The sequence below is a fragment of the Salmo trutta genome, chromosome 17 (assembly GCF_901001165.1).
Source record: "Salmo trutta chromosome 17, fSalTru1.1, whole genome shotgun sequence".
NCBI lineage: Eukaryota > Metazoa > Chordata > Actinopteri > Salmoniformes > Salmonidae > Salmo > Salmo trutta.
Genome location: NC_042973.1, coordinates 5515822 through 5531243, shown reverse-complemented (window position 1 = coordinate 5531243; position 15422 = coordinate 5515822). Strand labels below are relative to the sequence as shown.

Below are 15422 nucleotides of genomic sequence, written 5' to 3'. Positions count from 1 at the left end.
ATTTATTGCCTTACCTCCCTAATCTTACTTAATTTGCACACACTGTATATAGACTTTTCTATTGTATTACTGACTGTACGTTTGTTTATTCCATGTGTAACTCTGTGTTGTTGTTTGTGTCACACTGCTTTGCTTTATCTTGGCCAGGTCGCAGTTGTAAATGAGAACTTGTTCTCAACTAGCCTACCTGGTTAAATAAAGGTGAAATAAAAAAAATAATAATTAAAAAATTGCAAATGAACTGAATCCCAACTAATACAATGTCAGAGTGGATCCTTAGTTTCATCTCCCCAAACATATATAGCTTAAATTAATAAAATTAATCCTTAAAAAAAAAGTGAATAAACTTTGTATGGGCTTATTTCGCAAGTGTCGGGGAAAGGTTTTTGGAGACATTACGAAAATATGAATTCATATCCCCATTCCCAGTTTGGAGATGCCAGCCCTCGCCTATAGGCCTACTGTTTCTAATGTAGATAAGACAGCTTCATGGTATCAAAACATTGCATTTTAAAGAGAGAGCATTGCGCCTTTTTTTTTTTATGCTCCGGAGTTGAACATATTCCCGCTATTTATCCAGACACCAAAAAAGCTGAACAGATGAACACATTTTGATTTGCGTTGCAATTATGATCCAATAGTAAGTCTAACTCTACTTCTATTGTAGCCTACTGTTTTTAACAGATATGGATAACATGGGTTCATTGTAGGCTTATCAAAATATGCCGCCGCCGTCGAGTCACCGGCACACGTATCAGCGAGCGGGCATATCACACATCTCGCTGACTTTTTTGGAAGTTTTTTTTTTTTTTTTTAATCGTCCAGATTTGAGAATTTTGGAAGCCAATCCTGAGACCAAAAATCTGAACAAATAAACACATATTTGATTTGTTGGAGGGGGGAATTGCATTGAATCACATTTTTTATTACCAATGATTTCCTGCCCGTAAGGTGCCACTATCATATTTATTTTTATTTAACCTTTATTTAACTAGGCAAGTCAGTTAAGAACAAATTCTTATTTACAGTGACAGCCTAGGAACAGTGCCTTGTTCAGGGGCAGAACGACAGAGTTTTACCTTGTCAGCTCGGGGGATTCGATCCACCTACTGGCCCAACACTCTAACCACTAGGCTACCTGCCGCCCCACTAGTGTATATAGGTTTTATTATATGATTTTATGCTGTGAACGTATGTTGTAAATGTTTTTTTTTATGCTGCTCAGATTGCCCTTCCTGGTGTGACCTCAGCTTAACTGAATATGGGTCACATTTAACGATTCTTGTCAAAAGGATACATATAACGACAGAAGCCTTGGAGTGTTGGACACTTTCAGTGTCACAGTCAGGAACTTCTCCAACTCTTGCTTCATCTCTGGAATCCAGGAATCCTGATAACAACATACCATAGCAAAACACGGGCAGTTAATGAAGTACAGCATATGAATGAATTCATTCATTCATTCATTCATGTGCCCAATCAGCGTCCCGCCCTGCATTTCTTTTTTGGTTATTACATACTGCTAATGTTGATATGACATGTATAGTGAGTACGTTCAGGGACAATGGTGTCACCTGGAAGAGATCTCTGAAGGAGGGGTGCACCGTGGGGTTAGGCACGAAGGGGAGGGCGTAGTAAGGTAGGAACTCAGTGGTCTGACTGAGTGCTGCCCCTCGCGTCTCCAGGTAGTTCTTGAAGTGGGTGATCCTCACCTCAAAGTCCGCTCGGTCCTGTGGGAGAAACACATTCAAACTAAATTATTGATTGAATTTATTTGGTTATTAAAAGTAGTGGGCTGCTCCAGCTGGAGACAACATTGCTAAGAGTATTGGACTATTGATATGGGACGGTAGTACTCTTGTTGTATACAGGCTCTGTATGTATTGATATGGGACGGTAGTACTCTTGTTGTATGCAGGCTCTGTATGTATTGATATGGGACGGTAGTACTCTTGTTGTATACAGGCTCTGTATGTATTGATATGGGACGGTAGTACTCTTGTTGTATACAGGCTCTGTATGTATTGATTTGGGAGGGGAGTACTACCATATCACTGTTGTATACAGTGCATGCGGAAAGTATTCAGACCCCTTCCCTCATCGAATCTACACACAATACCCCATAATGACAAAGCAAAAAACGTTTTTAATTTTTTTTTGCAAATGTATTAAAAAAAAAAAAACGGAAATATCACATTTACATAAGTATTCAGACCCTTTACTCAGTACTTTGTTGAAACACCTTTGGCAGTGATTACAGCCTCGAGTCTTCTTGGGTATGACACTGCAAGCTTGGCACACCTATATTTGGGGAGTTTCTTCCATTCCTCTGTGCAGATCCTCTCAAGCTCTGTCAGGTTATTAGATCGGGTTCTAGTCCGAGATGTTAGATCGGGTTCTAGTCCGAGCAATGGCTGGGCCACTCAACGACATTCAGAGACTTGTCCCGAAGCCACTCCTGCGTTGTCTTGGCTGTGTGCTTAGGGTCGTTGTCCTGTTGGAAGGTGAACCTTCGCCACAGTCTGAGGTCCTGAGTGCCCTGGAGAAGGTTTTCATCAAGGAGCTCTCTGTACTTTGCTCCGTTCATCTTTCCCTCAATTCTGGCTAGTCTCCCAGTCCCTGCCGCTGAAAAACATCCCCACAGCATGATGCTGCCACCACCATGCTTCACCGGAGGGATGGTGCCAAGTTCCCTCCAGACGTAACGCTTGGCATTCAGGCCAAAGAGTTCAATCTTGGTTTCATCAGACCAGCAAATATTGTTTCTCATGGTCTGAGCGTCATTTAGGTGCCTTTTGGCAAACTCCAAGCGGGCTTCCGTCTGGCCACTCTACCATAAAGGCTTGATTGGTGGAGTTCTGCAGAGATGGTTGTCCTTCTGGAAGTTTTTCTCATCTCCACAGAGGAACTCTGGAGCTCTGTCATAGTGACCATTGGGTTCTTGGTCACCTCCCTGACCAAGGCCATTCTCCCCTGATTGCTCAGTTTGCCAGCTCTAGGAAGTGTGTTGGTGGTTCCAAAGTTCTTCCATTTAAGAATGATGGAGGTCACTGTGTTCTTGGGGACCTTCAATGCTGCAGAAATGTTTTGGTACCCTTCCCACAGTTCTGTGCCTCGACACAATCCTGTCTCGGAGCTCTATGGACAATTCATTTACCTCATGGCTTGGTTTTTGCTCTGACATGCACTGTCAACTTTGAGATCTTATATAGACAGCTGTGTGCCTTTCCAAATCATGTGCAATCAATTGAATTTACCATAAGTGAATTCCAATCAAGTTGGAGAAACATTTCAGGGAAGATAAATGGCAACAGGATGCACCTGAGCTCAATTTCGAATCTCATAGCAAAGGGTCTGAATACTTATGTAAATAAGAATATATATATATATTTTTTTAATACATTTGCATAAATGTTTTAAAACCTGTTTTTGCTTTATCATAATGGGGTATTGTGTGTAGATTGATGAGGGAAAAAAATATTTAATCCATTTGAGAATAAGGCTGTAACGAAACAAAATGTGGAAAAGGGGAAGGAGTCTGAATACTTTCCAGATGCACTGTATAGGCTCTGTATGCATTGATATGTTTATGAACTGTATTGTATTAACAACTTACATTTTTTAAACACGTGACCAAATGAATTTACTCTGATGGGATAATACAAAGTGAATCTAATCTTATCTATGGTGCACAACTTTCACAAATGCTATAGGTTATAGGTTATACAATTGCACTGGATAGGACCACCATTTTGATTTACTGGGAACCAAGGAGTGGTGAAGAGAACTTCACCAAACTAACCAGTGTGAATGGCTTGTTGCTAAGGAAAGGCTGCATGGTGCAACGAGGCCATCTGTTGGCTGATGGTGATTTGATCCATTTTTTTTGTATGCTATTTTCTCACCACAGAGATGAGGGAGCTGATATGCAAAAGTACACAAAGCCAGGCTTGTGCTAAAAAAAGAGCAACACTTAGCCTATAAGTGTGATATAAGAGGTACAACGTTGAGACAGAAAACGGAATACACCAGACTTGGGTTCAAATAGTTATTTCAAGGTGTGCTCGATTGAGCCTGCCTAGTGCAGTGGTTCTCAAGCAGGAGTACTCGGCCTATCCACAGCGGGTACTTAAGAAGGACTCATGAGACAATAAGCCTAGTGGTAAAATGCACATGAGGATGTATCAGGGGTACTACGGGCAAAGCAAAATGTCATTGGTGGTACAGTAACCGGAACAAGGTTGATAACCAAAAAGGGCAAAACTGCTCATCTTGCATTCCATAATCAGGTTTAATTTCACACTCAAAGTATTTGAAAGAAAACAAATACTATTTGAACCTGGGTCTGGAACTCATACTAAAACAGAATTAGAGCTTGTGTAGCTTCTAACATATTTTTTTTAAATTGCACATCCAACAGAGTGATCCAGTTAGTGGTAGTACTTCAGAATAAGGAGAGGCATATTATACGTACATGTCTGCCCAAGTGGATTTTCAGGGGGAAGATGGTGAAGTGGACATGAAGGTAAAACTCCAGTTTCTGGGCATGAGGGTCACAGTCCCTGACCTCCAAAGGGACAAACTCTGTCCACAGCTCGAAGAACACCTTGAAGTCGCCGTCATCAAATGAGCTCAACAGGTCCTTCTGTAGGGATACAGGAGTTTGTTAGTACCATTCAAATAGAACCTATCATCTTCATCACGGAATTTTGGAATGTGTCCTTTAGAATTTCAACGTCTGTGGTTAGTATACTATTTGGGGTATCTATGACGGATGTCTGTCATTTCCAGCAATGACCATAGAATGCAGCTTTATTTGTTTAATTATTTTATTTTTTAAATCAACCATTTACCTGGATAATCAGCGTTTTCGAGTCCCGAAGACTGTTGCCTCTGGGCTTTGGAACAACTTTCCCCTTGTTTTTACATTCCTTCTCAAAGTGATGAACTGTCTCTTCAAATTCACCGTACTTCAAATACTGGTCAAGAAAAAAAAAAAAAGAGAGAAGTTATAGTTTTCAATTCAGATTAAAACAACAAACACTACCTACTTTTATCCAAATACTACACAATTGCATGTAGTGACTGAGACTGAGTCGATTAGAGTTAGACTGGTCCCAGACGGGCTACATAGAATGACACTGGTGCAGCATCGCTGCATGGTTAGCAACATTAAGCACATTTGACTTGACACATCTGTGTTCGCAATGAGATGTCTTAAACCCTTGATTTCACATACCAATGAGATGTGTTAATAAACCTTTGATTTCCCATACCCTTCATAATATACTCTTTCCAATGAGATGCCGTAGCCCTTTACAATCATACTCGTATACGGGTTGTAAAATGGCAGATTTGGGCACTGATAAACGCCTAAATTGCAACACAGTTGCTTTACAGTAACATGCTATACAATGACATCAGAGCTCTGGAACTGTGCTTCAGTGTTTTGACTGACAGCCGTTCTGAACTTGAGCACCGCACAACGAGAAGTTGCCCCCATCACTCCTGCTGATTGGGAAACTATTGAACATTTTCGTGTTGTCTGAGTGACGAGGAAATGCTGGAAATTAAAGAGGACTCGATGTATTTTGAAAGATGAGATGTTGCAGATTATAATAAATACCGCTTTGATGTCATACAAACCAGCCAAATACATGTGAGTCCAAATGTGCATTTCACATTTCCACATCATAAAACTACTGTCATATACAGAGTCAACGTTTATGATCTCTATGTTTGATGTACAGTTACAAGACGACAGCTATGGAACCCTGACCTGTTCACCGGATGTGCTAACTTGTCCTGGACATGCTGTTTCCGACTCTCTCTCTACCGCACCTGCTGTCGAACTCTGAATGATCAGCTATGAAAAGCCAACTGACATTTACTCCTGAGGTGCTGACCTGTTGCACCCTCTATAACCACTGTGATTATTATTATTTGACCCTGCTGGTCATCTATGAACGTTTGAACATCTTGGCCATGTACTGTTATAATCTCCAACCGGCACAGCCAGAAGAGGACTGGCCACCCCTCAGAGCCTGGTTCCTCTCTAGGTTTCTTACTAGGTTCCTGCCTTTCTAGGGAGTTTTTCCATGCCACCGTGCTTCTACATCTGCATTGCTTGCTGTTTGGGGTTTTAGACTGGGTTTTTGTATAGCACTTTGTGACATCGGCTGATGTAAAAAGGGCTTCATAAATACATTTGATTGATGATTGAATTTGATTGACATGTCGTCATACCCTGGGTTGTTCTGAACAGAATGAGCCTGTGTTTGTCTATTGAGAAAAAAATTTGCCACGGCATATGCACCTGAATATACTCAGGACTCCTTTCTACGCACACCAAAATTACTGTTTGCCTGAAATGAATTGTGAAAGTCTAACGCTGTAATATCGTATTTTATAACTTAGCTAGTCATGTTGGCAATTGCACAAGCTGTCAAAATACCCAGATTGTGATTTATAAAGGCCATTTTTGGATTGACTAAACAACAACAGTAATTGTGTGATGGCGGGAATGCAGGGTTGTGTTCCATACAAAACAACTATAAGTGTGCTCGCTAGAAGACTCTTCTTTGAGTGACAAAAGTGCATTGAAATGACTTCGGAACTGTGCACACTTTGGAGAGGTGTGTGTCCACTTGGAGACACCAGTTAGTCCTCTCACTAGAACTCTTGGAATTATTTTCTCTTATGTTGCGCCTACCCCACATTTTCCAGGAATATTCTTATCATGTTACTGAATGTGTCCAGGGTATTTTCCTATTTCGGAGAACAAAAATGTATGAAATGTATGCATTCACTACTGTAAGTCGCTCTGGATAAGAGCGTCTGCTAAATGACTAAAATGTAATGTAAAATGTTATCAACAAATGCAGAAAAAAGTACAGTAAATGTAAAATGCATATAAAAAAAACAGTGTAATGTTTGGATTAAGTCCTGTGTCAGGTGAACTGTTTTGTCCTCACCTTTGGTCTAATAATTTTCACAGAATCTCCTAACTGTTCCCCTTCAATTGCTACCATGGTTATGCATATGCTTTCATATTTTTCTGTAAGAAATATTTCAATTTAGAATCGACATTTACAGAATGGGTACCTGGAGGAAAATGGGGGAAGGTCGTGCTTTTTCAATTTCAGTCAAGGGGAGGGTTTAGTATTTTTTTTTAATCTAGTCCATTGGAGGATCATGTAATTTTCAGTATTTCTCAGTGTTTTAGAATTGTTTGAATTAGTTGCTTATTAGGCTATACATTGATGTGTACCTGATGCCGCCCCTCATCAGGTACAGGTATCAGGTATCAGGTATATTTGCTGGGCACGCAATATCAAATGCACCTATAGTCAATGCTTTGAGAAGCTCAGAGCAAAGTTTTATTTCTAAGATAACAGCTGGAATGTTTGTAAATAATACTAGGCTGCATTACACACTGCAATGGATACTCCAACCCTGAGCCCTGGTCTGCTCTGCTCTTGTTGATCAAACACCTTTTCCATGTGCTGCCTAACCAAAGCTGTGCTGTGTAGGCCTACAGTGGCAGTTCAGGAGGAGAGTCAAAGGCTTCTACCGAATTTCTTATTTATATCTTGCGTGCCAACTAGCCAATAACCTATGTTCTGTTTAGTTTGAGAAGAAGAGTGCGAAGATGAGAAGGAGGACCGGAGGTCAACTTTGATAGCCTGCCACTACTATAATTGATTTTCATAAAAACAATGTTTCTTGCCCCATGATGTATTGACCCTACAATAAGAAAGATTCAAGTAACTTACACTGTGTTTCAGCGGCCGCGGCACAATCAATCGGAAAAATGTACACCTCACGGTGCTGAAAGTAGGCAAACTCGAGTAGGCATAATTCATAGCAACGAACTTCCTTTTAATTACAGTTTACTAACAACAAGAGGGATTTATGTTCTTCTTATTTAATAAATAAGAGGTAGGCCTACCTGTTTGACAGACATTAGGCTATAGGCTGCTATAGCCATAGATTTGTCGGCCAGTTCCTCCAACCATGTAAGTTGCCATGTAATGCTTACAGGAAGAAGAACAGTTTCTAAAACTGCATATCTAAGGCTCTGGTCTGTCCAAGAAGTGAGGTTAAACGATAGAGGGGGGGGGGTCAGTTGTTTATTTTCAACGTAAAATATATTTTGCTGAAGGGAGGGCCATCCATTTTCATTTCAGAGATGTCCGATTTTCTCCATGTAATCCTTATTATAAATAAAGTTCATAGCCCTATCCATATAGGCCAATTCCCGCGAGTGTAAAAGTTAATATACCGTTCCTTTCACATACCTCCTTGATCATCCCGAGAAGATCAGCTTCATTGGCCAAGATGTCCCCCATCTCCTTTATCTCTCCGGAACTCATGTGAAGTTGTAAACACCTGGCTAAAAGACACGGAAAGCATGCACTGGTTTCTCTGCTCATGACTTCACAATGTGAGTGTGAAATCCAAACAATACTGCCATGTCTGGAATCGAGGCTATGTATGGATGGTTTTCAACACTGACATAATTGACACAGCAGGCAGGCACACTTAGCTTATTAGCTAAGGAGCTAGGTAGCTAAGTTACATAAGGCAGCTCAGAACTGGTGACTATATAGTTAGCTAGTTAACGTTACTGGTACTAACTACACAAGTCAAAGCTAGCTACTAGCTAGCTACACAAGACATAACTTGCCCTTCCCATCCATAGCTAGTTGTAACGTTAGTTGTTTATCGGCATTTACCTGACCCAGCTAGCTAACGATAGCTAATCATCCAAACATGTGGTAAAGTTATATAGCACGCACAACCTTACCTTTTTCACATCGCAGTCTACTTCGAAATATGAATTAATATTAAACCTTTAAATAGATGTATCTTTATTTATACGTTGACTAAGTGCAAGGTTATGCATAAAAACAAGACAGACAGCTAGCTAACACATTAGCTAGCAACCAGACTATGAAGACGCCTAGAATCCCTAGCAACCGAACTGTTGTGAAACTATGGCTGGAAAGTGGAGACAGATGACGTAAATGTCCTAAATAGCAGGGTATATGCTATTCTGATTCCTTGAAGATTTAAAATGGTAAGGTTTTATGGTTAAGTAGACGTTAGGGTTAGGGTTTAGCGGTAGGGATGTCCCAAGGATTCCGGATAGCACTGACCAGAAAATTAATAGGGAAAGAATATGGTTTTGGGATAAACACAGGAAATAATATCTGAAGTTACAGGTTTAGGAGATTGTATACGTTTTGTTCGATAAGATAATATAAGTCAGTTAACATGACCTTTATGAATTATGAATCCTTTAAGTGCTTAAAAGTTCACAAAAAGTGAAGTTAGCTGATGAAGATTATCTAGAACAAAACGTATAAAATCTCCTAAAGCTGTGTTTACCACAGACCTTATTTTTTTGCAATTATCCAAGAAAACTGACAAAAAACATTAATTTCCCCAAATGTTTTTTTTATTTTTTTATTTCACCTTTATTTAACCAGGTAGGCTAGTTGAGAACAAGTTCTCATTTACAACTGCGACCTGGCCAAGATAAAGCATAGCAATTCTACACATACAACAACACAGAGTTACACATGGAATAAACAAAACATACAGTAGAACTAAAGAAAACAAAAAAAGGCTATATACAGTGAGTGCAAATGAGGTAAGTTAAGGCAATAAATAGGCCATGGTGGCGAAGTAATTACAATATAGCAATTAAAACACTGGAATGGTAGATGTGCAGAAGATGAATGTGGAAGTAGAGATACTGGGGTGCAAAGGAGCAAGATAAATAAATAAATGCAGTATGGGGATGAGGTAGGTAGATAGATGGGCTGTTTACAGATAGGCTATGTACAGGTGCAGTGAATGTTCCGGAATCAATTGCACTTGTTTTCCCGCAGTGGCGCTTGGCCTGATTTCAAAGGCTTTATTGTACTTTTTTTAAGCACCAGCTGCTCTGACAGCTGGTGCTTAAAGCTAGTGAGCGAGATATGAGTCTCCAGCTTCAGAGATTTTTGCAGTTCGTTCCAGTCATTGGCAGCAGAGAACTGGAAGGAAAGACAACCAAAGGAGGAATTGACTTTGGGGGTGACCAGTGAGATATACCTGCTGGAGCACGTGCTACGAGTGGGTGCTGCTATGGTGACCAACAAGCAATGGCAGAGTTTGTGCCTTCAAAAATACGCCATTGCTTTTGCTCCCTATATAAATAATAACAATGATAACCAAAGGAAGTTATATGTTTTGACGTATGTGATCTGTGGTGGGCCATGAACATTCAATTCAGATAGTAGTATGTGAAATCACCACAGGAGGTTGGTGGCACCTTAATTTGGGAGGACAGGGCTCATGGGAAAAGCTGGAGAGGAATCAGTGGAACGGTAACAAATACATGGTTTCCATGTGTTTGATGCCATTCCATATGCTCTGTTACGGGCATTAGTATGAGCCATCCACCCCTCAGCAGCCTCCACTGGAAATCACAACCCTTTATTTAATGTTTAATCCACTGTACAACTGTTTAGGTGGCTGGGACAGCTGCAGCTGTCCTCTCTGCACAGACACTGGTCTTGGCCAGTTGATCAGTGAACTATTACATTCTTTTTTTTTGTTACATTTTGAGGTTACATCTTTAGGTTGAGAAGAAGTTTAAATTACTTGGCTCAGTAAATAGTTTTAGCACAGAAATTATCTTTTGGTTTTAGTTCTAATAGCTTTTGAGTCAAGGTTCACTTTCAGAGTGAAGTTGATTTGGTGTAATAATTCCCCAACAATGACTATTTGTTCAAAGATATTGTAGGAAATTTGGGGGGTCTAGCCCCGACTGGGACTAAAACCCGGGTACAGTGACTATCAAGCCAATACCTTAACCATTACGATAAGAGGTCCGAACCCCTTGATGAGGTTGCTATGTGTTGGGCTAAATAGCCATCACTAGGCGGCTTCCACATGGTTACGTAACCCTGCACCTTAGAGGCTGCTGCCCTATATACATAGACTTAGAATCACTGGCCACTTTAATAATGGAACACTAGTCACTTTAATAATGTTTACATATTTTTGCTTTACTCATCTCATATGTATATACTGTATTCTATTCTACTGTATTTTTGGCTATGCCACTCTGCTCATCCTAATATTTATATATTCCTTAATTCCATTATTTTACTTTTATGTTGTCTGTATTATTGTGAATCGTTAGATATTACTGCACTGTTGGAGCTAGAAACACTTCGTTACACCCGCAATAACATCTGCTATACATGTGTATGTGACAAATAACATATGATTTGACAAGGTCGCTACAATATTTTAAAAAATCTTCTTTGTCAGCCCATTTCCCATCTGATCAGTGCTATCCGGTATCCTTGGGGCATCCCTACCCTAACCCCTACCCTTCTTACCTAACCCTAATCTTAACCATTTTAAATGTCAACTTCAATGTGGTAGGGTGTCCCAATGGATCAAGTGGTTGATGCACAACAACTGAAGAGTATCTGCCTTCTCACGTGTATTTGGGTTGTATGAGATTCCCTGTGAAAGCCTTTGTGCCCAAACCCATAAATGTAAACTATTTGTGTCAAGTAGTGAGGACTGTTGAGGTGAGGACAGCTCATAATAATGGCTGGAACGGAGCAAATGGAATGGCATCAAACACACGGAAACCATATGTATTTGATACTATTCCACCTATTCCGCGCCAGCCATTACTATGAGTCCATCCTCCCCAATTAAGGTGCCACCAACCTCCCGTGGTGTCAAGTGTATGTAGACGGGAGAAGTATTATATGCCAGTTGTGCCGAAATGCTGCAATTGTGGTGGTGAACATGCACCCGAATTTCTTTACTATCGTTGTTTTGTTTCAATGCCCCGAACAGTAGGTGGCGGCAATACACCAATGGGTGTAGTCTGCCATAAAACTTTAAAGAAGAAGAAGAAGTAGGGCGTCCCAAGGATTCCACATAGCACAGACCCACTTCCGGGTATTGTCGGAAGTAAATAGCTAGAGTTCGAATATCGAGCACGTTTTCTCAGCGCGGCACAGTAATTAATGTTTGATTTAGGTTATTCAGCACATATTAAATTACAATTGTCCTTATTGGAACAACTATAGCTAGCGAAAAAAAACGTTAAAAAAAAAGAAATATTCACTTAATCAAGGTAAGTGATTAAGTTGTTGCTGTCGCCAAGCTAACTTGCTAAATATGCCGATTTAGCTCGCTAACCAGTGATGCTTTGAGTCATATAGTTAATTTGTAAACTTAACTAGCTATAATAAAAATTATGAAATTGGCGTCATGGGTGGACAATGCTCGCTCTAGTTAGCTACTGTAACTAGCTAGTAAAAAGTAAAAGATAATAGAAATGGTGGTCAGATGCGATTAAACTTAGCTAACAGTAACGTTAGCCTCTACGTTAACTTTGCCACGGCTGGCCATGTGAACTACAATTCAGACACTGTCAAACATCGATAGCGAAACGTATTTTGAAACATCAGAAAGAAAATATTTTATAATAATAATAATTTAAAAAAATATATATACACGTAAGTTATACTTTTAACATAAGCACATTTGCACAGATCCATACGCTGTATGGTTAATGCCGCGTTCAAACTCTGGAAAAACTCGGTCCTTTTTTTTTCTAGAGCTCCGACCTGAACATCACTCACGTCATTCATTGACCTCGTATTTTTCCGTGTTCCCTGTTTTGAACGCAGCATAATTATCACAGGCTGTTTGTTACCTCTTGTCTTCTTTAAACAAGCGCTGTAAACATGGAGATGGACGCGTTAACGTCTATGATATGATATGGCTGCCTACCAGCACAAAGTAAAGTGTAAGCTGGAAGGATTTTCTGTGTTTCATTGACCAGGGCACCAGACCAGAACAGACATGGCTGGGATATTGTTTGAGGACATCTTTGATGTGAAAGACATCGATCCAGATGGGATGAAATTTGACAGAGGTGAGAGTTTTGGAATAAGCTTAGGCTAGCTTTACAGCACTTCATGTCTCAAATTTGTAAATACATCTGTCTGCATGACGTAGTAGCATTGATCATTTATTGTGGTTTGTCTTTGCTTCAGTTTCTCGTCTGCACTGTGAAAGTGAGTCCTTCAAGATGGACCTCATCTTGGATGTAAACATTCAGATCTATCCTGTTGACCTTGGTAAGTGACGTGTGAATGTGTCTTTGTCTAATTTCTAATAAAATCTTTAACGTAAATGTGAACTTGATCGCCGTTGTAGTAGCCTGTTTTGTATATTTTATGCATTTCCAACTATCCCTGTAGGTGACAAGTTCAGATTGGTAATAGCCAGTACTCTATATGAAGATGGAACTCCCGACGATGGGGAATATAATCCACAGGATGATCGGCCGTCCAGGTATATTATTGGGAAACTGCTGTGTTGTATGTAGAATACATTAATATTGGGCTACATTGATTTCCTGGAAATTGTTTTTTTGTCTGAACCATGTTTCTCTCTGTCAGGGCGGATCAGTTTGACTATGTGATGTATGGCAAGGTATACAAGATTGAGGGTGACGAGACGTCTACGGAAGCAGCTACACGTCTGTGAGTGACAATCCAGCAGTGATGTTCAATCAAACAATTATTATTTTTTTTTTTTAGTAAGAATGGGAAAGGAAAATAATCAACTCATTAATTCATTAAATTATTATTTTCTTTCAAAAAGTTTTCTTGCGCATTCAGCTCTTGTCTGTTTTTGTCCAATGTATGCTTAGACCACAGTACAATTATTAATGGTGTGTGTGTGTGTGTGTTTGCACGCTGTCCTTCCTCCGTCCAGCTCTGCCTATGTGTCTTACGGAGGCCTACTGATGAGGCTACAAGGTGACGCCAACAATCTGCACGGCTTTGAAGTGGACTCCCGAGTCTACCTGCTTATGAAGAAACTGGCCTTCTAGACCCCCCCAGTGTGACCACAGCGGCTCCTCTGTCTACAGTACCCCCTGAACTGGAGGCTGCTACTGTACATTCTAATTCTGTATGGAAAATGTGGAGAGGATGTCCATCTTTAAAGACACTTTGAAGCAGTAGAATGTTTTAGTTTTTTTTTTTTTATATTTAGTGACGTTAGATTCTCCAAAAGAGATGGACTTAGAGAGACCGTAAAGCAAAGTCGTGTAAATAAAGATGTTTTTTTGATAATCTGTATGTGGTGTGCACTTACTGTATGTACAGAGCTAGTTTCAATGTTACTTTTTAATTGTATTATACAACGTCGGGGGGAATGTTCAGATAAAATAATGTGTAGAACAGATATGTCTCTGATATGTTACAATCGCTTTCTCAATTGTTCTTCCTCGTGGATCTTTCATTACTTATTTCTCAACGCATTGGAGAAGTTCCAAGATCTCTCCGTTTTGACCATGTCCTCCAATGCATTTTGAGGATGAGGCACAAGGAAAGACGATTGAGAAAGCCGTGGAGCAGGGATCATCAACTAGATTCAGCTTTGGGCTGATTTTAAAAAATATATAAATTATTACTAAAAAAATGTTTAAAAAAATTCTATCATAAATATATAACAAATATATTATTTTTGGAGCGCATGGTCAGGGGGCTTGAACATAATTGCAAATAATTTGTCGGCTTTAAATTGACCGCAAGAAGCCCAAAACGATATATTTGACTAAAACTTAATTTCAAATGTTGCTTACATTTGTGTAAGGTCATATACACAGTGTACAACACATTAGGAACACCTTCCTAATATTGAGTTGCACACCCTTCTGCCCTCAGAACAGCCTCAGTTCTTCCAGGCATGGACTCTACAAGGTGTCAAGCATTCCACAGGAATGCTGGCCCATGTTTACTCCAATGCCTTTCACAGTTGTGTAAAGTTGGCTGGATGGTGTTTATGTGGTGAACCATTCTTCATACACATGAGAAACTTAGTGTGAAAAAACCCAGCAGCGTTGCTGTTCTTGACACACTCAAACTGGTGCGCCTGGCACCTACTACCATACACCGTTCAAAGGCACTTATCTTTTGTGTTGCCCATTCACCCTCTGAATGGCACACGAAATACTCCTGAACAGCTAATGACATGGCTACACAGACTATTTCCCCCCCTACGCTGCTGTTACTATGTTATCTATGCAAATAACCCTACCTGCATGTACATAACTATCTCAATTACCTCGACAACCGGTGCCCCCGCACATTGGCTCTGTACTGTAACACCCTGTATATAGCCTCCACATTGACTCTGTACCGTAACACCCTGTATATAGCCTCCATATTGACTCTGTACCGGTACCCCCTGTATATAGCCTCCACATTGACTCTGTACCGGTACCCCCTGTATATAGCCTCCACATTGACTCTGTACCGGTACCCCCTGTATATAGCCTCCACATTGACTCTGTACCGTAACACCCTGTATATAGC

General features: G+C 40.2%; 2 protein-coding genes across 3 annotated transcripts in view; one reads left to right on the top strand and one right to left on the bottom strand.

The window, feature by feature from the left end:
- The window catches only part of armc9 (armadillo repeat containing 9), a 91140-nt gene extending 82153 nt beyond the window's left edge, over positions 1-8987 (bottom strand). For both annotated transcript variants that reach the window (XM_029695447.1, XM_029695448.1), the window contains exons 1-6: positions 8810-8987; positions 8301-8395; positions 4854-4979; positions 4475-4645; positions 1575-1730; positions 1298-1390 (exon numbers count right to left, since the gene is read on the bottom strand). In XM_029695447.1, the coding sequence (XP_029551307.1) occupies positions 1298-1390; positions 1575-1730; positions 4475-4645; positions 4854-4979; positions 8301-8375 (621 nt within the window). In that variant the 5' untranslated portion in view covers positions 8376-8395; positions 8810-8987. The remainder of the gene's footprint in view (positions 1-1297; positions 1391-1574; positions 1731-4474; positions 4646-4853; positions 4980-8300; positions 8396-8809) is intronic.
- Positions 8988-11947: 2960 nt separating this feature from the next.
- polr2h (RNA polymerase II, I and III subunit H) lies at positions 11948-14177 on the top strand. The gene is made up of 6 exons (XM_029695446.1): positions 11948-12160; positions 12875-12967; positions 13089-13172; positions 13296-13389; positions 13497-13580; positions 13816-14177. The coding sequence occupies exons 2-6, from the start codon at positions 12895-12897 to the stop codon at positions 13931-13933; spliced, it is 453 nt and encodes a 150-aa protein (XP_029551306.1). The 5' UTR covers positions 11948-12160; positions 12875-12894; the 3' UTR covers positions 13934-14177.
- Positions 14178-15422: the final 1245 nt, after the last annotated feature.

Coding starts and splice junctions, on each gene's coding strand:
- polr2h (XM_029695446.1), top strand. CDS start 12,895: ATGGCTGGGATATTGTTTGAGGACATCTTTGATGTGAAAGACATCGAT. Junction 12,968..13,088: donor TGGGATGAAATTTGACAGAG/GTGAGAGTTTTG, acceptor TCTTTGCTTCAG/TTTCTCGTCTGCACTGTGAA. Junction 13,390..13,496: donor CAGGATGATCGGCCGTCCAG/GTATATTATTGG, acceptor TCTCTCTGTCAG/GGCGGATCAGTTTGACTATG.